General features: G+C 38.1%; 1 protein-coding gene across 1 annotated transcript in view; it reads right to left on the bottom strand.

The window, feature by feature from the left end:
• ZSWIM6 (zinc finger SWIM-type containing 6) overlaps positions 1-21,900 on the bottom strand; it is a 209,648-nt gene that overhangs the window by 72,300 nt on the left and 115,448 nt on the right. Inside the window, exon 2 of the mRNA XM_081233380.1 lies at positions 5,417-5,773. Within this exon, the coding sequence (XP_081089506.1) occupies positions 5,417-5,773 (357 nt within the window). The remainder of the gene's footprint in view (positions 1-5,416; positions 5,774-21,900) is intronic.

Below are 21,900 nucleotides of genomic sequence, written 5' to 3'. Positions count from 1 at the left end.
GTGGGGGCTACTCTTTGCTGCGGTGCGCAGGCTTCTCATTGCAGTGTGCGAGCTTCTCATTGTGGTGGCATCTCTTGTTGTGGAGCACGGGCTCTAGGCGCGTGGGCTTCAGTAGTTGTGGCACACAGGCTAAGTAGTTGTGGCTCACAGGCTCTAGAGCACAGGCTCAGTAGTTGTGGTGCATGGGCTTAGTTGCTCCGTGCCATGTGGGATCTTCCCCGACCAGGTCTCAAACCCGTGTCCTCTGTACTGGCAGGCGGATTCTTAACCACTGCGTCCCCAGGGAAGTTCCAGTGTGCCCATTACTTCTTAAATATTGTCCTTAGGGAGGATGGCAAAATACACAGGTCATAGTTTCACCCCTGATGGAGCTTACAATCAAGTAAACATAAGCTATACAACAGACATGGGATGGCTGAATAGATTTGATTGTTTGGTAATATCTGGAAGAGACTGAATAGACTGATATATATGATGGCTGGGACACAGAAGCATTCGAAGGCTAAATTAAGCAGGACAGGCAGGCATGAATGGAATTTATAGTGCTAGTTTTATAAGAACCATCCTCAAACAAATTGAAATGTCTGATGAAAGAACAACACACAAATGCACACTTGGGTAGAACTACAAGAGGTACATCTTTGGAGTATGGATGCTAGGTGCCTCCTGTGTCTCTGTAAAAAATACAATCACCAACGAGTCACAGAATTGTGAGTGGAAAACATCTTAGATGTCATGTGTCCACCCTCACCTGACATGAATACAAATGACCCTTAAACAACTGGGTTTGAATTACATGGGTCCACTTAGAGGGACTTTTTTTTTCAATAGTAAATACTACAGTACTACATAATCCCCATTTGAATCCACAGACGTGGAACTGCAGATACAGAAGAACTGTGGGCATGAGGAACCACAGGTACAGAGGACCGCAGGTACCCAGGACCGAATGACTATAAGTTACACATGGATTTTCAACTGTGCAGACGGTTGATGCCCCTAACCCCCAAGTTGCTCCAGGGTCAACTTTATATCCCTTCTATATCTGGCTAACTGAGACAGTATCTCTGGACACATGGCACTGAAGTGAGGGATGAATCTAGCCTACTTTTGGGATTGACTCAAGCTCTGGGAGTAAAAGGGCCACGGAAATGACACCCTTTCCCTCTGTTCCAAGCAGAGACCAATGCCACAGTTTCTACTCAATCTGTCCCTTTTTGTTGTAGTTTACCCAGTACTGGCTATCCCATAGGGAGGTCACTAAAAGAAAGATCAAAAGGAAAAAAAGTAGAAGAGGAAGAAATATGTGCCAGAGAGTCAGAGCACAGCAAGCTGACCTACAACTCTATTATCATCCATCCCCCAATTGATTTCTTCCCTCTTCTTTTTAACTATGACTACTTATGGGTACCCCAACATAAGGTAAACTCTCTCTTTTCTTTAATATTTTACACATGTATATATTATATGACTAAAATTTTTCCAACGCTGTTAGTGAAGATTATGAGCATTTTAAATATGAGGAAAAAAATGAGTCTCACCCAGGGTCACACAGGTAATACACAGAAGAGACAATGCTGTACTCCAGGCCTCCAGGTTTCAAATTCAATGTTCTGTCCCTACACCACAATTTACTAATTTATAATGCACTCCTTTAATAAGAAGCATAAAAGACCAAAAAAGGCTGAGTTGAATTAATCAAGAGAGTGGGTGAGCACTTAGACATCAGTAAATTTCCAAATAAATACTTAGCAAAGACAATAGCTTTTTCTTAACAATATGGAAGCTAGAAAGTTTTTTGGTTTTGTTTTGTTTTGTTTTGTTTTGTTTTTTGTGGTACGCGTGCCTCTCACTGTTGTGGCCTCTCCTGTTGTGGAGCACAGGCTCCGGACGCGCAGGCTCAGCGGCCATGGCTCACGGGCCCAGCCGCCCCGTGGCATGTGGGATCTTCCGGGACCGGGGCACGAACCCATGTCCCCTGCATCGGCAGGCGGACTCTCAAACACTGCGCCACTAGGGAAGCCCATAAGTTTTATTTTAATATAAAACCAAGACAAACAATTTTGCTTATCAATGCAAAACTACCACTGGCAATCTTCTTGGAGGGCCATTAACATTAACTATCTTACACCCACTTTTTAGCATACAGTGATTGATTTAATCTAATCACAATTATGCAGGAAATTTTATGAAAAGAAAATGAAATGTAAAAAACTGACAAGGACTGAACTATTATGATGACTACATCTATATTCCAACTACTTTCACTCAACCTGTGACCCTGGATAAGTCACTAACCCATTCTCCTTGGTTTCTTAGTCTAGAAACTATTACAATTATAAATTTGCAATATGTAGCTTACAAGGAAATTTTGAGAAACAATATACCTGAAATAGACTTGAAAAAGCTTTTAATTCCTCAGCATAAAATTCTTTTAAAAATAAAATATTTCAAAACAGTAAGTAAAGCAACTAATAGAATTTTAAGAAGCATTAGGACAAGTTCACAAGGAAAAGGAAAAACCTACTGTTATCAACATAGTTTGTATTTACTTAAAAATTATATTATGACTTTCTCTTATAAAGGATTTAGATAAGCTAAACCTCATTCTGTTTAAGATACCTATTAAGATAATCTAATCTAAATCTTATCCTAACCCTATTTATCTAGCAAGGTAAAAGTGATGCTTTTCCTTAGAGAAAAATGAACTCTTCCCAATATTCATGTTCAAGACATTCTTCTCAAAGAAAAAACACACCCTCGAAACCATACAAGGAAATACTGCTTTTAAAATGAGTTAGAAAATGCTTAATGTACAGATGTTTGGAGGCAGGTGGGACCATGTAGTCAAATAACTGCAAAACATTTTAAATCCCACCCCCTACTAAATCATCAATCTAACAGTAAAAATAAGACCCTCCAGGGAGCAGATTTCCCATTTCAACACTTAAGGTCATGGCCTGCTTTCTACCTCTCTTCTTTTTTTGCCACTTGTCACACTAGAATGGAAGGCAGGAAGGCAGCTTGTGTAATTGGCCCATTTCCAGGCTAGGAGCAAATCTTATGATAAATTAAGTGGAGAGAAAGCTGGCAGGATAAACTTCTCAAGTTCACTGCTTTCGTGAAGCTGTTCTCATACAAAAGTTATTTGAAAATCACATTGAGTCTAAAGCTAACCTGCATTCTGTCCTTGATATTTCCTTAGATATCTTTTTCTTCTAATTTTAGAAAGTCTGAGAGAAATATAATGTCATGTGAACACTTTCTCACATCCAAGTTTAGTTTAGATTGTTTCATTAGTCCCACTATTTCGACACAGAAATGCATTTTAAAAGCTTTTACATAAGAAACTTTGGGGGCTGCTATCCTTCAAAACAAGGAAGACAAATGCAGAACAAACACCTTACTGTTGATGTGGACCTCTGGTTAAACTAAAACTCAGAGGACAAAATGACCAAATGGAATATATGAATTTTTAAAAAAGGAAAAAGAGAGAGTGCATAAAAGTTTGAAGAAATGGTATATGCTATTCTTCTGCCTTCAATGAGCGATTTAATAGGAAGCCACAAATAGGCTCCTGAGAAATCTCTGAGATGACTGTTAGCTGGCCTGAATTTTCACAAGGTAACATGATTAAGACAGATGATATGACAGAGCAGAAGCCTACTTAAAAAGTCCTTGCATTGCATGCATGTGCTTTTGGTGGGTCCAGGGTACTTCTGTGGCAGAGTTGTTTACAATCCGGTTACTCAACACCGGCAGACTCTACCAGGTAAAATGCTTTACACACCTTATAACAGCTACTTTAATAAAGCTGAGACTGACATGGAGAGCACTAGAAGAAATATGGCTATGTGGATTTTCCCCCGACATAAAAGACATATTAAAAGTATCATAAGATACCAGGAGACTTGTGAAAGAATGTTCACAGCAGCTCTATTCAAAACAAGGTTCATCAACAGTGGAAGAGACAAATAAATTGTGGTGTCCTCATACCTAGAATACTCTATAGAGTATGTGCTGTCCAATAAGGTAGCCACTAGCCATGTGGCTATTGAATACTTGCAATGTGGCTAGAGTTTGATGTGAGATGTGCTGTAAGTGTAAAACAGACAACAGATTTTCAAAGACTTAATATGGAAAAGAAGTGAAATATATCAATATTTTTGTTGAATTGATATTTATGAATGTTGGGATGATATGAATATGTTGAATTGATTTTTTAGATATATTGAGATAAATAAAATATGATTAACATTAATTTTACTTGCTTCTTTTTAAGTGAAGCTAACAAGATATTTTAATGTATACATGTGGCTCACACTGTACTTCTATTGGTATTTCTAGTGTTGCTTTAGAGCAATGAAAATGAATGAACTAAGGGTACATGAAACAATATGAATAACTCATATAAACACGATTTTGAATGAAAGAAGTCAGATACATAACGTTTAAAATCAGATAAGACTAAACCAGTGTTTAGTGATGTTAACGTTAAAACACAAAGCACCAAAGAAGTGATTACCATAAAAAATCAGGCAATGGTTACCATGGGACACAGAAAGGAGCCTGTGACTGACTGGAAGGGGGCATGTGGAACCCTCCAAAGTGCCAAGAGTCATCTATTTCTTGGCCTGGATGTTGGTTCACTTTGTTAATCTACACATACATGTTCTATGCACTTTTCTGTGTTATATCTCACAATTTTAAAAGTTTTAAAGAAATGATCTCAAACTGCTTTCCTTAAACATTTATATTTGCTACATCAAGTAAGGACTTTGAAGAAAACCTAAAAGGATAGGGTTGAGTGACTGACTGGTCCCATATTTCAACTGTATATTGACAGTTGATACATGTGTTTACAAATAAGTGAGATAACAAGTTCAGTGTATAAAAGACTTAAAAGAAACCCTTTTTGAGATTTATTACACACAATAATAGTCATATCCTAAACTCTCTCTATATAAATTCTCATCTTTTTCTAAGAATAAGTTACTTTCTTAATATGAGGCATCATAACAGAAACTTACTGCCTTGGAAAATAAATGTTTTAAGAAAATGAAAAAAATTCTCAATATGCGCAAGTCAGTTTACTGACAACAGCTGACAAAGGTGAATTTGTGTTTACTATAACTGATCCCTAGTATTTGATGAAATTTTACAAAACAAACACGTAAGAGCCAAGCTTTAAAAATGAGAGATTTTTCTGAGCAGAAAAGACTTGGTATCTAGTAGAAGGTACAAAACACTTCAAAAGAAATGTTTTAGGATGCAAAACTAAATTTAAACCTTCAGCTGCCTAAGAGCGATGCTGATGATCTCATTCATATTTAATTCATTTTCATGCAAAAGAATTAAATTTATAAATGAAAAATAATCCAGAGAAGCAATCTATAGAATAAGTATCTATACTCACCATGAACTTGGTTGATTTCTGAATTCTGGGAAAGAATTTCATCTGCCAATTTTTGAGCAGTTGGCAAAACTTCTGTGTGGTGCACTGTGATCAAATACTGTACAAACTTTTGTAGTTGGTCTCTATTCATTTGAAAGAGAGTCTCTGAAATGGGAAGATGCAATTTGACCTGGTCTGGCTTGCGGATGCGGTATAAAGACAGTGCCACGACATGGGCACAATAAAATATGTCCTTGTTTCCACAGCTGCAGGTCACTGAGGTAATCTTGCAACGATCAAAGCTGATGGCCACGTTACAAACAGTTTCTGGCTCCGATTGTATTGCAGGTTCTGTCACTGTGCCACTCAAGTGGAAACCTATGTGAAAGAAGGGGAGGAGAGTTCAGTTTCTGCATTCAGATGCTACAAAATATTTTAACTCTTTGAAATGCGTAGTGCTTGACAGCTGCCAGAAAAAACTATGACAGCTTTTATTTTCAAGTAAAAACATTCAGGCCACTCCAACCTCCCTCTCCCTGCACCTTACAAATAAAACATAAATGCTATTTAACAGACATGCTGAAGTAGTGTATTACACAGCCATACGAAAACACTTACTGCAGTATACCACCATCACACCTATATATATGTATATTCATACACCACATCATACCTATACCTAGATCATAGCTTACCTAGAGTAAGCCATCATTACTCTGTTCTAAATCTGTGTGTGGTATATACCTGACCAAAATCCCCTAGATCAGTAGTTTTCTCTCCCAGCATTCCACCCTTTTTTAAACAACTTTTTAAAATAGAGCAGGCCAGCTCAGCTTTCCTCTCAACAAACTCCTCCCTTCCTTCCACCTTTATTCCAGGCAGCCCCGCTATTGCAACGTCTCTGAGCAGTATGTGCTGGAGGAGCTGCAAAGCCCATCAAATCGCATGCACACCATAGCTGAAGTAGCTCAATGACTATTTTCTTTCCTATCATACAGAGTAAAGCTGGTACAGAGGTAGGCTGTTAAACATGCTCACATGCACACATGGGTGCACAAAATCACCAAGTGGCAAGGGGCCTTAGAGGCCTTGTAGCCTCAACTTAGAACCACACAGGAACCCTCCACAACCTCCCTGACCAATGGCACTTGGCTGCTGCTTCGAAGGATCCAGAAATGAGACACTCAACCTGCACAGGCAGCAACGGCTCCTTGGATAGCTCTAGCTACAGCTTACTTACAGCCAATGAAAACTGCACCCTGACCAACGGCACTGGGCCGCTGCTTCGAAGGATCCAGAAATGAGACACTCGACCCGCACAGGCAGCAACGGCTCCTTGGATAGCTCTAGCTACAGCTCACAGCCAATGAAAACTGCCTCTCACTGCCGCTGCCACCAGTCAGTCAGTCTTGTCCTGTTTGGCCAGGGCATACACCCCCCTCACTCCTTTTCCCTAAATATGTGGAAGCTTATCCTGAATTTTTTTTGGCACACCATTCAGTTCCATCTACCCTCTCTGAAAGCCACATGCAGAGGGCCAGTGATAAACATTAAGGGGAAAACTCCAGGGCACAGACTTACCTCAGGATTAAGTGCCCAACAGAAACTTGAATGTTAGAAATGTAACGAAGCCTCTGACTCTCTCAGCCTTCCACTACCTATGCTACTTTAATAAAATTTACCTAGCAGGCCACTATTTCTCCAGGTTCCCCTTCAATCACAAAGAGAAGGATCTTTTCACCACGTGGGAACTCTGGGAAGGATGCTGCACATGGAGCTACAGAGACGTGACACGAGAATGACAGCCAGATGATGCCTAGAGTTCACATGTGGGGCATCTGAACCCTACTTACTATCTCTTTCAAGAGAGGGGTTCCTTTAGGCCAGGGCGCTGGGAGAAACATTATTCAACTTACGAGAAATCTTTCAGAGTAATGTAACTTCATCTTGATAATTCATATTCAGCAACACAGTGGAAAGAGAAAAGTGTTGTCATATTTTATAACAGATTATCAATTTAAGAAGTGCATTTCCAAAAATCAAGTCACTATTATTGCTTCACAATAAGGAATTTTGATAACCGTAATACGCTAACCTCTGGTTTTCTTCCACAGAGATTATCCTTGTTTTCAAATGGATATTCCAGTCTCCTCCTCTATCTCTTTTGGTCAAGAAGTTTTTTTGGAAAACCGCAATTAAAGAAAGGATACATAGCAAATGTAATCATATTTTTAAAAAATTTAATGTATTTCCCCACAAGAAAAAAAGATCACATAAAAAGTAAACACCCAGGGCTTCCCTGGTGGTGCAGTGGTTGAGAGTCCACCTGCGGATGCAGGGGACACGGGTTCGTGCCCCGGTCCGGGAAGATCCCACATGCCGCAGAGCGGCTAGGCCCGTGAGCCATGGCCGCTGAGCCTGCGCGTCCGGAGCCTGTGCTCCGCAATGGGAGAGACCACAGCAGTGAGACACCCGCACACCACAAAAAAAAAAAAAAAAAAAAAAAAAAAAAAGTAAACACCCAGGAAAATTTTAGAAATGAAGAATAATAAGAGCAGTCTTGTCTTCTTGTATACCAGTGCACTAAAAGCTTACAATAATTAAAAGTCCATGGGACAGGCACAGATTAAGACAAGAAAAAGATCAATGGATGATAAATAAGTCCAGAAAGTTTCCAAGTATATTCTGTATACTTAGTGCAAAGGTTCTGTTTTCTACCTGTCACATATATGTGTACAAAAGAAACTAGTTGTCACTATAGGAAGATAGTTATCATAAACTAACCATTTATAAAATCAATCTCTCCCAGCTTAACACTATTTTATTTCTCCTTATCCACCAAGTCAACATCTTTGTCTCTCCACAAAAGTGATACTGAAGGACTCCCATCACAGGCAAAGCCAAGACAACTGAGAATCCAAAAGAGTTAGACTAGTTAGTATTTAAATAGTCTGCAAGGCTATAGTGTAAGAGGTGCTTCAAAAGAGACTGATTTAACTATCAAAGAAGAGGCCCTTCCTAAATAGACATTTCTCTAAAGAAGACATACAGATGGCCAAGAGGCACATAAAAAGATGCTCAACATCACTAATTATTAGAGAAATGCAAATCAAAAGTACAATGAGGTTATCACCTCACAAATCACCTCAAAATGGCCACCATCAAAAACTCTATAAACAATAAATGCTGAAGAGGGTGTGGAGAAAAGGGAACGCTCTTGCACTGTTGGTGGGAATGTAAATTGATACAACCACTATGGAGAACAGTATGGCGGCGGTTCCTTAAAAAACTAAAAATAGAACTACCATATGACCCAGCAATCCCACTACTGGGCATATACCCTGAGAAAACCATAATTCAAAAAGACACAGGTACCCCAATGTTCAATGCAGCACTATTTACAATAGCCAGGACATGGAAGCAACCTAAATATCCATCAACAGAGTAATGGATAAAGAAGGTGTGGTACATATATACAATAGAATATTACTCAGCCATAAAAAGGAATGAAATTGGGTCATTTGTAGAGACCTGGATGGGCCTAGAGAGTGTCATACAGAGTGAAGTAAGTCAGAAAGAGAAAAACAAATGTTGTATATTAACGCATATATGTGGAATCTAGAAAAATGGTACAGATGGTCTTATTTGCAAAGCAGAAACAGAGACACAGACGTAGAGAACAAAGGTATGGATACCAAGGGGGAAGGGGGTGGTGAGATGAATTGGGAGATGGGGATTGACATATATACACTATTGATACTACATATAAAATAGATAGCTAACGAGAACCTACAGTACAGCACAGGGAACTCTACTCAGTGCTCTGCAGTGACCTAAATGGGAAGGAAATCCAAAAAAGAGGGGATATATGTATACGTAGAGCTGATTCACTTTGCTGTACAGCAGAAACTAACACAGCATTGTAAAGCAGCTATACTCCAATAAAAATTTAAAAAAAAAAGAGAGAAGAGACCTTAGCAGAACCAACGAAGCCCTCAAATAGTTTTGCAAAACAGAGTTTTCTTCATTCATGTGAGTTGTACAAGTCACAAGTAAAGTATAGTGAATCCTGATATCGTACAATTATGCTGGGGGAAAACCCCACCTACTATACAATTATATTACGTTGAGTATTTACTACTCTCATAAAATTTTTTAAAAAGCAAACTATAAAATATTGTGACTTCCAAAACAAATTAACTCAAGAGATGTGTGAGGGCACAAATAAACACATTCATGTCTTATAAAAGTACACTTCATTAATGTAATATCATCAAGATTAAGGCATTTCATGAATGTTCATTTTCCAAGTAATTCTAGATTATCTTTCAAGTACCCAAACTCCTTTTAAAGTTCCAACCATTTTTGTTGGAAATATTTCTAAATGTAAGTTCTACCTTGCCACCCTAATCAGCTGACCATTCAGGGTATTACCAAGTGAATGGGACAGCATTCCCTGTAAGAGACAACTGCAGGTGGCAGTATTTTTTAAGCGGGCTCTTGTTTTTTTCTCTACTATCAGCAATCACAATGACTCCCCTCCTATACTGCTATCCTTTTTCATAGAAAATTCTTTGCCCTCAGGTCAGCTGCACCTCTAATTTGACTAGATTTGTGGGAATTATTTAATATTCAGAGGTCTATTGGGGGTTTTTCCCTCCTTACTTTTAGGTTGGGATGGCTGATGTTGCTAGAGGTAAGAGGCTTTACTTTATTTATTTATTTTATTTTTTATTTATTTTTTATTTTTTTTGCTGTACGCGGGCCTCTCACTGTTGTGGCCTCTCCCGTTGCGGAGCACAGCCTCCGGACGCGCAGGCTCAGCGGCCATGGCTCACGGGCCCAGCCGCTCCGCGGCATGTGGGATCTTCCCGGACCGGAGCATGAACCCACGTCCCCTGCATTGGCAGGCGGACTCTCAACCACTGCACCACCAGGGAAGCCCGTGGGTTTACTTTAGATACAAGAAAATTACATACACACAGAGGGGACAGCAGGTACACTAGTTTTTAAGACAATGCAATACTGAGTCAACATGCAGGAGGTTCCATCACGCCTCTCTTCAGGGTTGTGTAGTAGTGTATTTTGGCCTCTCCAATTTGAGGAAACTGAAATTCCACCAACTCACTCTCTCTGGGTACTAAATCATACCATAGCACTCACAGGAGAAGCAAGGAGAATACTCCTCTCTCAAAGATAACTAGAGATGTCCCTATAGACATTCTTCCCCCACTACTTCCTCTGCACCCCTCAGTGGTCTTATCCTTTAGGCACTGCATGACTTGAAACAAAAAGTAAGTTCTTGAGAATGGATTTTGCCTTTCTGGAGTTCTGACAATCCCGGGTGACCAGCGGCTTTGGGATTGTAAATGCAAAAATCTCCTTCTAGGACAGTCAGCTGTTCGATATGACAGAACTGAGGACACAGAAAGGGGTAATCCTGAGCTCTGTGGTAAACCATGGATAATTAACTGTTTTATTTTCAAAGAACTAAAACTGAAGAAACTACATAAATCTTTTTTTAATAAATATATTTGACTTTACAAAATATAATCTGTCAAAGACAGTTAACTCCATAAAAGCAAACCTCACAGGGCAGTCAAATCGTTTTGTCGTCATGCCACCACAGCACCCAATATAATGTTAGTATTCACATTCTCAGTCTGCAGGAAATAAAGAAAAACAAAGCAGAAACCAAGGCTCAGTGTTGTACAGGCCTTGGTAACAGACTTTGATTCGGATCAGGTTCTGTCCACTTAAATGCTATGTGATATGGGCATATTGTTTAAACTTTCTGATACTTGCTGTATTTTGTGCAAAATGTGGCTAGAAATACCTCCTAGGATTGTTTTGGGGATTAAACTGAAATAACATATGTAAAGCACCTGGCACGTAGTAAAAGTGCTCATTAAATTTTATTTCCCTTTCCTTCCCTTCCCAGCTGGAGAAATAGGGAGGAGGGGTGCTGGAAACATTCCCTTTATCCATAACACTTTTTTTTCCTCTATGGCTACTGGAATCTTGCGGGGAAGGAGGAACCTCATTCTTGAAGTAGCTTGGAAAATAAATGCGAAAGTGTTACTTTCATACTGAGAGAACTAGAAAATGTTCGGGGAGAGATTTTTTTTAAGTAACCATAGATACTTCAAAAATATTATAATGCAATGATTCTCAAAGCATGATCCAGGGATACCCATAGCTCCCAGAGAGGCTTTCAAAACTTTTGCATTTTTGCACTTGGTCAGTAGTTTATAAGACTTAGCAGGGAAACACCGAAGGGGCAAATTTCTCACATGTGAACTACACAATTGAATCGTCTACATTAATTTCACATTAACGAGAATTAAGGTTTCTAGAAAGTAAATATTAAATTCTTCACTGATATTCTAAAAATAAGCTTTCCTTGAAAGCTGATTTTCCATATCTAAGGTTAGATTTTAGCTGCATTTTAAAGGTGACAAGGAGACCCATGATATCAGACTGGAGAGACAACTGTTTTAAAATACACAAAGAATTTCTAAAGCTTGGCCACTTTGTGCATGTATGTGTATGTCCTCAGTTAACTGAAAAATGGTAACAAACTGAAAACATTAGAAATTGTCTAAGCTAAAGTAAACTGGTAGACATGAAATAAACACACACTAAAAACTACTGCTTTCAGGGCACATTCTTTTCAGAAAAATATGCACCCTGTGCATGAGGTGCTCAAGTAACATATTTTTTGTTGAAAAAGAATTTAACAGAAGCACTGGTGTAGTACTTACACAAATACATCTTTCACCCTTTTCCTAAATAAAAAGAACCCCCGGGGAAATTAAAGGCAGAAACCAAAGCAATGCAATGTTATGGCTGAAAGGATGGCAAGGGTTGTAAGAGGTTTCTTTTAAGTTTCTAAAGCTAAGTCTAAAACTGCGGAAGTGTTAACCACTCTCATAACAAAGCATTCATTGGTTTGCTAAACCCAGTGCATTGGCTAAATGTATAGTAACTAATACGTGATCATGTGTCCCTGGTAAAATATATGTTAATCATTGCCCCACAAAACCCAACTTTTACCTTTCCTAACTGAGAACTGCACACAATCCAACATGCCATGCTGCAATTATCAATTCTAAAAACAAAAAGTTTTAATTCAAATCAAGCATAATTTCCAGATCAGCAGTACAGACACATTAGGGGACCAAGACAGAGGCAATAAACTCAACTCAAAACCAACTTGTCTAAAATATGATATTCTTTCTTCAACTACGTAATTTTCTCAAAGGGATATCCTAAATTAAAGAGACTGCATCCTGTGAGCTGGCTAATTAAATCCTCTAGCCCTAATTTCTAACACCAAGCTTAAACAGCTTATGGAAAGACATTAGGAGATTTTGCCGGCAATCACTAATGAAGTGGTTTCCGTCTTTCAGAAAAATTATTTTTTAAAGGAAGAGCTTTGTTTTGAAGTCCACCTTCAAAATGCCTATTTGGACTAGAATTGCTCCTACACTTCATTAATATTTGAGAGAAAGACAATGGCAAATTAATGCAAAGACCAGACTGTAAACCACAGCACACCATATAAACAACATAAAAATTTACGGAGCATGCACTGGATGGGCCCAATCAAGAGTTCCCAGAGGCACTCTGTTCAGTATTGGTTTTGTTTCCTCGTTAATGCAGATCCTCACAACACTTCATCCAAGGACCCGTATGATCAGAATAACTGTGTTAGATATGAATGGCATTACATAGTTATTTAATATTATTCCTGAAAAAAAATGACACTTATCCACTAATTTAGCCATCTGTAATGAGCACCTAGAAGAAGCTGAGTTTAAGGAGACTGTGTTGGATTAAAAAAAAAAAAATCACATCACTCTGTCATCCCCAGTCTTGAACTACATAAGCCCCTCCCCCCATTACTGTCACGTAATTTTCCAAAATGTATTTCTGTATTTTAACATGCATACTTGAGGGAAACAACCATTGCCCAGACCCAGATTCTGGGTGGGCAGCCGGGGGAGGAGGGGTGATAAACAAATTAGGTAGAATTTGAGTTATGTGCACAACTATAAAGCCACAAAGTGCTTAGGAATTTAAATTATCTGCCCCAATTTTTAAATTCCACTTTCTCTAATGCCAACCTTCTCTAATACAAGCAAAGCAGCTCCAGACTTCCACCTTTCCTAAAGACCAGATCAGCCAGGCTCCCTTGCCCCATCTGTATAGCCCCCAATGGCGTCCCTACAATTCAGTGCTCCCTCCTCTTCCCCTCCCTCACTTGGCCTCTCACCTGGATGCCCAACCTCTAAAGTACAGATAAAGTTTATTAGAGCCTTTTGGTGTTCAACTCCGAGCACCTCTACACACCTGTGTCTTACTTCCCCTCAGGGGGAAGGGGACAGAAGATCCTTTTACTTGTTTATTTCCCGTTGTTGCTTACAGCAAAACAACCTTTAGAAATGCTTGGCTATTTGCTTTAGGAGCTGAGGTGAAGGACAAACTCTGGAAACTAAGTCTGTTTACCAGAGCCAAGAGGTAAGGAGAAAAGTGTGCTCATTTTTTTGAATTATGGTTTTCTCAGGGTATATGCCTAGTAGTGGGATTGCTGGGTCATATGGTAGTTCTATTTGTAGTTTTTTAAGGAACCTCCATACTGTTCTCCAAAGTGGCTGTACCAATTCACCATAATTCAAAAAGAGACATGTACCAAAATGTTCATTGCAGCTCTATTCACAATAGCCCAGAGATGGAAACAACCTAAGTGTCCATCATCGGATGAATGGATAAAGAAGATGTGGCACATATATACAATGGAATATTACTCAGTCATAAAAAGAAACGAAACTGAGCTATTTGTAATGAGGTGGATAGACCTAGAGTCTGTCATACAGAGTGAAGTAAGTCAGAAAGAGAAAGACAAATACCGTATGCTAACACATATATATGGAATTTTAATTAAAAAAATGTAATGAAAAACCTAGGGGTAAAACGGGAATAAAGACACAGACCTACTTGAGAATGGACTTGAGGATATGGGGAGTGGGAAGGGTAAGCTGTGACAAAGCGAAAGAGAGGCATGGACATATATACACTCCCAAACGTAAGGTAGATAGATAGTGGGAAGCAGCCGCAGAGCACAGGGAGATCAGCTCGGTGCTTTGTGACCGCCTGGAGGGGTGGGATGGGGAGGGTGGGAGGGAGGGAGATGCATGAGGGAAGGGATGTGAGAACAGATGTATATGTATGACTGATTCACTTTGTTATACAGCAGAAACTAATAAAAAAAAAAAAAAGAAAAGTGTGCTCAGACCCCAGAAGGGAGAATGCAGGCCTCGGTAGCCAAATTCCTCCACCCACACCCTGGAACTCCGGCTTGACCCCTCCACTTTAAAATAAAGCCTATTTCTAAGCGTTCATGTCTCACTTATATTGAGTTAAGCTCGAAGCAGAGGGCTGTGACATCATCTGAGACAGCCAAGTTCTGTAGCACCCTTGTCACAGAGGACTATCCTGGAGGAAACACTCAAGAAGCATTTGTTAGGTGAAAGAACGCACAAACCCTCTTAATCTCTTGGTAGGTGGAACATATAGTTTGGTGCGTCTCAAACTGGAATGTGCATCAGGATTCCTGGGCCCCACCCATCATCCCAGGTGATGCTGTGGCTGTTGGTCCAGGGTCGCCGACCTAAGATGATTAGAATTCAGCTTAAACTAGGCTTTTCTAGTAAAAATACATTTAAGTAAACACAGTAAACAGAATAGTAAGGAATATGTAATTTTTCATATAAAAAATGTATACAATTTCTTGCTTATCGTGGAACCTAAATGCTCCCAATTCCATGAAGTCAGATATGAGACATTAAACTGGTCTGAGCGTTAAGAAAGAAAAATAAATGAAAAAAATCTTTATTAACAAAAATGTATTACTATCATAATTGTTAATACTTACAGCTATACCATCCTATTTGAAGTGAAACCTTCATTAAAAATCTAAATTAAAATATAAAAATTTTTAAATGATCAGAGTATTTACTTTTACAAAAAGATTGTTTTACAATGTCCCATGGGATTCCTCATAATTGAAGGTTCTTTCTGTATTCAAAACAATCCAATTAATGGAAAAAAAATTACTGGCAACTATTTTAGTAACACATTTTTCGCCTAAGGCAAAATGTACCCTATATGAGAAAGTCAGAGGCAACAGAATATGCAGGATAACACACAGTGAGGCAGAATTTTAAAGAGAATTAGAACCTTCTAAAATAAGATCTGTTTTGTTAAATAAACTTAAGCAAGTAACAGCCTCAATTTTCTCATCTAAAAAAGGATTAATAATATCTATCTTGTAGGACTGCTGTTAAGAACTGACAAGGTATATAAACCCCCACAAGAATTCCTTCTACGGAATGCCTGCTATCATCATTATTGTAATAGAAATGTCACATGCTCTTGGAAGCACAGCATTTCCAACACATGCACTAAAACCCTAGTCCATTAGCAAGAGTGCATGTGCTGCTTGAAATGTCAAGCTCCCAGGAGCATGCCAGCATTTCTATTACAATAATGGACAAGGGTTTGCTGTTGTGGTGGTAATTCTATACTAATATATACATATTTCCAAATTAATGGAACTGCTATGATTTTTAAAAATTTGTTCCCATTTTACATAGCACATTCTTCAAATGTGAGTTGACTCCAAATGGAAGAGAAAAGCAGGGGACTGAGAAGACTTCATTTTGTCTCAAACAACTTCCAGTTTCCCTAAGTGAAGCTATATATGTATAAACTGAATCACTTTGCTCTATACCTGAAACTAACACAACACTGTAAATCAACTATACTTCAATAAAAAAAAAATTATTACCAAAAAATATAAACAAACAAACAAGTCTTTAATAAGAAAAAAAAAGAACAGCAAGGTAGATGTACTGATACTTTGGCTAAGAGGTACATTTTTTTCTTAAATACACAGTGATAAAAGAGAAGCAAAGAGACTTTGGTTCAAAATGCGGATGAAACATACTAAGACATTCCCACCCATGTCTCAGAGCAGTGTGATTACAGATGAATGTTTATTTAACTTGTTTTGGTTGATGTAGGGGTAGTGTTTTATCTAAGATTTCTACAACGAACATAAATTACTTAGAAGAAAAAAAAGTGCTTTGGCTAAAATTGAAAAAGTGCTTAAAGTCTTCCCAAGTAAAGAATTTGCTACATAAATGATGTCCAGCACACATTCTGGGAGCCTGGCAATAACCACACACCAAGTTTAAACACTAAGGGTCATCAATGCCCTCAATGCAGTTCTGCCTACTGACTGGCCCAGCCTATTTTGGCAACAGGACACTCCCAGGCTCTCCTTAACCCATGGATGCTCAGCCCTCTTTTGGCTCAGCCATACTCCAGAGAAGATGTATTACAGCACTCAGTATGACAAGGCAGAGAAAGACTGGGCTCCTGGTTCTAATTTCAGCCATTATCTAATGTTAGCCTCTTAGGCAAGTTACTTATTAACATCTATTTCTTCTTCTCTCTTCTTTCCTCATTTATTAAATAAAGGAAATAGATTTTTTTTAAAAAAGTGTGTAGGTAGGCAGGAGTTATGGAGAGCTACCCAAGACAAGATGAAGGATGGTAGTTATCACAATCACTCACACAAGACCTTTGACCTGCCCTGGCTGCTACAGAATTGAATCAACGCTCACCTCAAAGGACTTGGAAGCTATGGCTCAGGGAAGGGGAGAGAAAAAGGACAGACACTGCTATAGGTGCAGTCACATATATGTAACTGGCATATGGGGAGAATTTTTTAAAGTTTTGAAATTCAATACGAAAGTGAGTAAACATTTAATTTTTATCTACATAATTTTCAGCCATCTGTCTATAACTGAGATTCTTAAGGCATACCTTTTCGTTATTTTTCATATCTAAAACCTAAATCTAATCTTTAAAGTCTCAGATTGCATAAATATAGGTGAAGTTTATTACGCAGAATGTATAAAATACAAAATAATATAAAAACATAAAAGCCCATTAAAAATGAAATGAAAGGATTGAATCATATTGTCTGCCCTGCCTTCACCACCTAAATATCTGCATTCTTTCCCTACTATCCATTAAGTATTATGAAATATTAAATATTATGAACAACCACTTCCCTAATCCCTTAACTTGGTTAACAGGTGATATACAAGTCTCTATGGGAAGCATCCATGAACACAAGGATTTCAGTTCTGAGAAGTCACTGGATTACTGGGCAACTGATAGCTAAGAAGTCAAATCAGCGGTGGATTCCAGAAATAAAGAGAAACAGTACAAACCTTCATTTCCCAAACTGTGTTCTATGTATGTTAACAGGTATTTATCGGGGTGTCCTATGAGAGAAGGACTGATAAGACCCTGGTAGCACTTATAAGTACCTAGAACAGTGCCTGGCATGTGACACATGCTCAATATTTACTGAGAAAATGAACGAATGAAGGAAAAAGTAAAAATTTTATTTAGTAGAGAGGTTAAATAAAATCTGAATACTCTACCAAATTGCTCTAGCATGAATTAGAAGCTACAAGATAGAAAAATCTGAAAACAAATTATCTATGTGCCTTACCCAGGAAGCATATGTGTGTGCAAGAGTAGTAAGAATTAAACTTTTATTGTAGATAATAACCCTGTTTATGTGTGATTATTTCAAAATCTCACAAAAGTACCGCTAATAATAAATATACACTACTTCAAAAAGCAATTCGGTTTTATTTATTTCTTCTGAAGGCAAAGTACGTTAATGAACAGACATATTCCATTTTAGCCTAGAAGAGCACATTTTTTTAACATCTTTATTGGAGTATAATTGCTTTACAATGTTGTGTTAGATTCTGCTTTATAGCAAAGTGAATCAGTTATACATATACACATGTTGTCATACCTCTTCCCTCTTGCGTCTCCCTCCCTCCCACCCCTCTAGGTGGTCACAAAGCACCGAGATGATTTCCCTGTGCTATGCGGCTGCTTCCCACTAGCTATCTATTTTACGTTTGGTACTGTATATATGGCCATGCCACTCTCTCACTTTGTCCCAGCTTACCCTTCCCCCTTCCTGTATCCTCAAGTCCATTCTCTAGTAGGTCTGGGTCTTTATTCCCGTTTTGCCCCTAGGTTCTTCATGACCATTTTTTTTTTTTTTTTTAGATTCCATATATATGTGTTAGCATACAGTATTTGTTTTTCTCTTTCTGACTTGCTTCACTCTGTATGATAGACTCTAGATCCAGCCACCCCACTACAAATAACGCAATTTTGTTTCTTTTTATGGCTGAGTAATATTCCATTGTATACATGTGCCACATCTTCTTTATCCATTCACCTGTTGATGGACACTTAGGTTGCTACCATGTCCTGGCTTTTGTAAATAGAGCTGCAATGAACACTCTGGTACATGACTCTTTTTGAATTATGGTTTTCTCAGGGTATATGCCCAGTAGTGGGATTGCTGGGTCATATGGTAGTTCTATTTGTAGTTTTTGAAGGAACCTCCATACTGTTCTCCATAGTGGCTGTATCAATTGACATTCCCACCAACAGCACAAGAGGGTTCCCTTTTCTCCACACCCTCTCCAGCATTTACTGTTTCTAGATTTTTTGATGATGGCCATTCTGACTGGTGTGAGATGATATCTCATTGTAGTTTTGATTTGCTTTTCTCTAATGATTAATGATGTTGAGCATTCTTTCATGTGTTTGTTGGCAATCTGTATATCTTCTTTGGAGAAATGTCTATTTAGGTCTTCTGCCCATTTTTGGATTGGGTTGTTTGTTTTTTTGATATTGAGCTGCATGAGCTGCTTGTAAATTTTGGAGATTAATACTCTGTCAGCTGCTTCATTTGCAAATATTTTCTCCCATTCTGAGGGTTGTCTTTTGGTCTTGTTTATGGTCTCCTTTGCTGTGCAAAAGCTTTTAAGTTTCATTAGGTCCCATTTGTTTATTTTTGTTTTTATTTCCATTTCTCTAGGAAGTGGGTCAAAAAGGATCTTGCTGTGATTTATGTCATAGTGTTCTGCCTATGTCTCCCTCTAAGAGTTTGATAGTGTCTGGCCTTACATTTAGGTCTTTAACCCATTTTGAGTTTATTTTTGTGTATGGTGTTAGAGAGTGTTCTAACTTCATTCTTTTACATGTAGCTGTCCAGTTTTCCCAGCACCACTTATTGAAAGAGGCTATCTTTTCTCCACTGTATATTCTTGCCTCCTTTATCAAAGATAAGGTGACCATATGTGCGTGGGTTTATCTCTGAGCTTTCTATCCTGTTCCATTGATCTATATTTCTGTTTTTGTGCCAGTACCATACTGCCTTGATTACTGTAGCTTTGTAGTATAGTCTGAAGTCAGGGCGCCTGATTCCTCCAGCTCCGTTTTTCTTTCTAGAAGAGCATTTCTGTTGGATGTGGTGATGGTAACATTATAGAAAAAAATCAGAAAAATGCAGGTATTGGCTCAGGGCTCTAACCACAATTTTCCTTTCAATATCAAGTAATCATTAATGCTGTTTACAAATAATGATGATCTGATGTTAACAAACTTCAGGATTTAAAAAAAATATTTTGAATAAGTTAAAATAGATAACTTCTATGCCAAATTTAGGACTACTGTTCATTTTAAACAAGAAATATAAACCCGAACAGCTTCAGATATGAAAGAGTGCTAATTAAGTAGCAATTACATATACAATGGCTTAACCTGTGTTGCAGAATCAAAATAATGTGCCTGAGGCTTGTCAGTATAATGGAATGAGAACTGACCTGGGAGAGAGACTTGGGTTTTTATCCCAGCTCTGCTACTAACTAGCTGTTTGACCTTGAGTCTGTGGCTTTATTTTCAAATCTGCAAAAGGAGGCTAAAGGACTGGGTCAGTGGTCCCTTATTTTTTTTTTTGAGGAGAGGGAGCAGGGGTTGGCACAGATCTCTTGACAAGCTAAGAACGGGCAATAAACGCTCCCCCCAAAATATGCACAAAATTATGCAGAATATTTCGTAGTTCAGCATCTGTTATCTATTCACTTATTTAGAATCTTATAGATCTCCCTATACTCCAACACCTTAGATTCTAAACAAGTCAAAGGCAACCAAAATATATATACTCACATTCAAAATACATGATGAAAACCCAGACTTTGGCTCAAAGTATTTTTTTCTTTGGTTTATAATGAACTTTCAAGGGCTTTTTAAAAAAGAATTTAATGTTTTTAAAAAGTATATTCAGTTTATTTCTAAGATGTTTACAGGCAACTGGAATACCTATCCAAGTACTCACCTATTTGGAGGCAACCATACTTATCCAAGTTCAAGAGACTATATTATCCATTCTTGAGAATAGGGGATTTATAGCCCACATAATACTAAGCACCAAATGATGAAACAACAGTAGTTCTAGAACAGGTTTATAATGGAAATTAAAGGAGGATAAATGATGATAAATAATTGGCATCATGTATAGGACCCAATGACTGATTACTACTCTATTTCATCATAAAACTAACATACATATTAAATGCAGATAAAAATACAGTAATTCAACAACATAAAAGACCAATCAAAAGATATGTGGTCAACTTCTTTAATCAATCAGAATTATTATGTTTTAAAAAGCTACTTTAATTGCCTAAAACATAAATATGATAGTCAAGGAAAATTCCACAGTTTAAAGCAAAAAAATAAAACTTGAGAAATGAACTACGTGGCTAGTTTTCAGGCTTTGGAATTTTGAGGAAAAAAGCTTATGGCCATACATTATAAATCAAGCACATTAGCTTAACAAATGTTTCATATTATTCATACTAATTTCTCTGGCTGAGTATGAACCCCACTACTTGAGACTGTAATAAAGTTGCCTCTTTTCTTTTACTTAGAAGGGTTGTCGGAAATTGGAAAAACCCTCATCTCCAATACAAAGTTATTTTTCCCTGCTTCAGAAAACCTATAAATGTTAGCACTACAAAACATGGTAGAGGGAGAGGAGTAAAGATGAGATGAGTGACAGCTACCACAGTATCTTTTACTGGTCTAACTGGTCCTTCTCTTTCATTTCTCTCCCTCTCCTAACATTTGTTCCTTCAAATTCTTCCCACACTTTTCCCTTTACTAAACGCAATTGTACCTTGCCTCACTCCCTTATCCTCCACTCCACTATCAAAATTACCTTTATATACACATGCACAGCAGGAGGGAATTCATTAGAAAAGGCTAAGAGAATGTTTTCTGTGGCAGCTATACTCTCCAGCAACTCCAAACTCTGCCCAGACCATTTATAAACTAACTGGGGACATCTGCAGTTATTCTGAGCCAAGAATAAAGTTTTTTACTTGGGGGACAGCTTGACAGGCCTACTAGAAACACAAGTCTAAGTTTATTAAGTTTTTAAAGTATATATATATCAAAATTCAGCATTTTATTAAACAAGAAGGTAAAAAAAATCTAGGCAAGCCAAAGAAATATTAGCCTTAAAATAATTTCTAAAAAAGCTA

Source organism: Mesoplodon bidens, assembly GCF_964165515.1.
Source record: "Mesoplodon bidens genome assembly, chromosome: 4".
In the NCBI taxonomy this organism is placed as follows: domain Eukaryota; kingdom Metazoa; phylum Chordata; class Mammalia; order Artiodactyla; family Ziphiidae; genus Mesoplodon; species Mesoplodon bidens.
The sequence above is the reverse complement of the archived record's forward strand: the minus strand, read 5'-3'. Positions and strand labels throughout refer to the sequence as shown.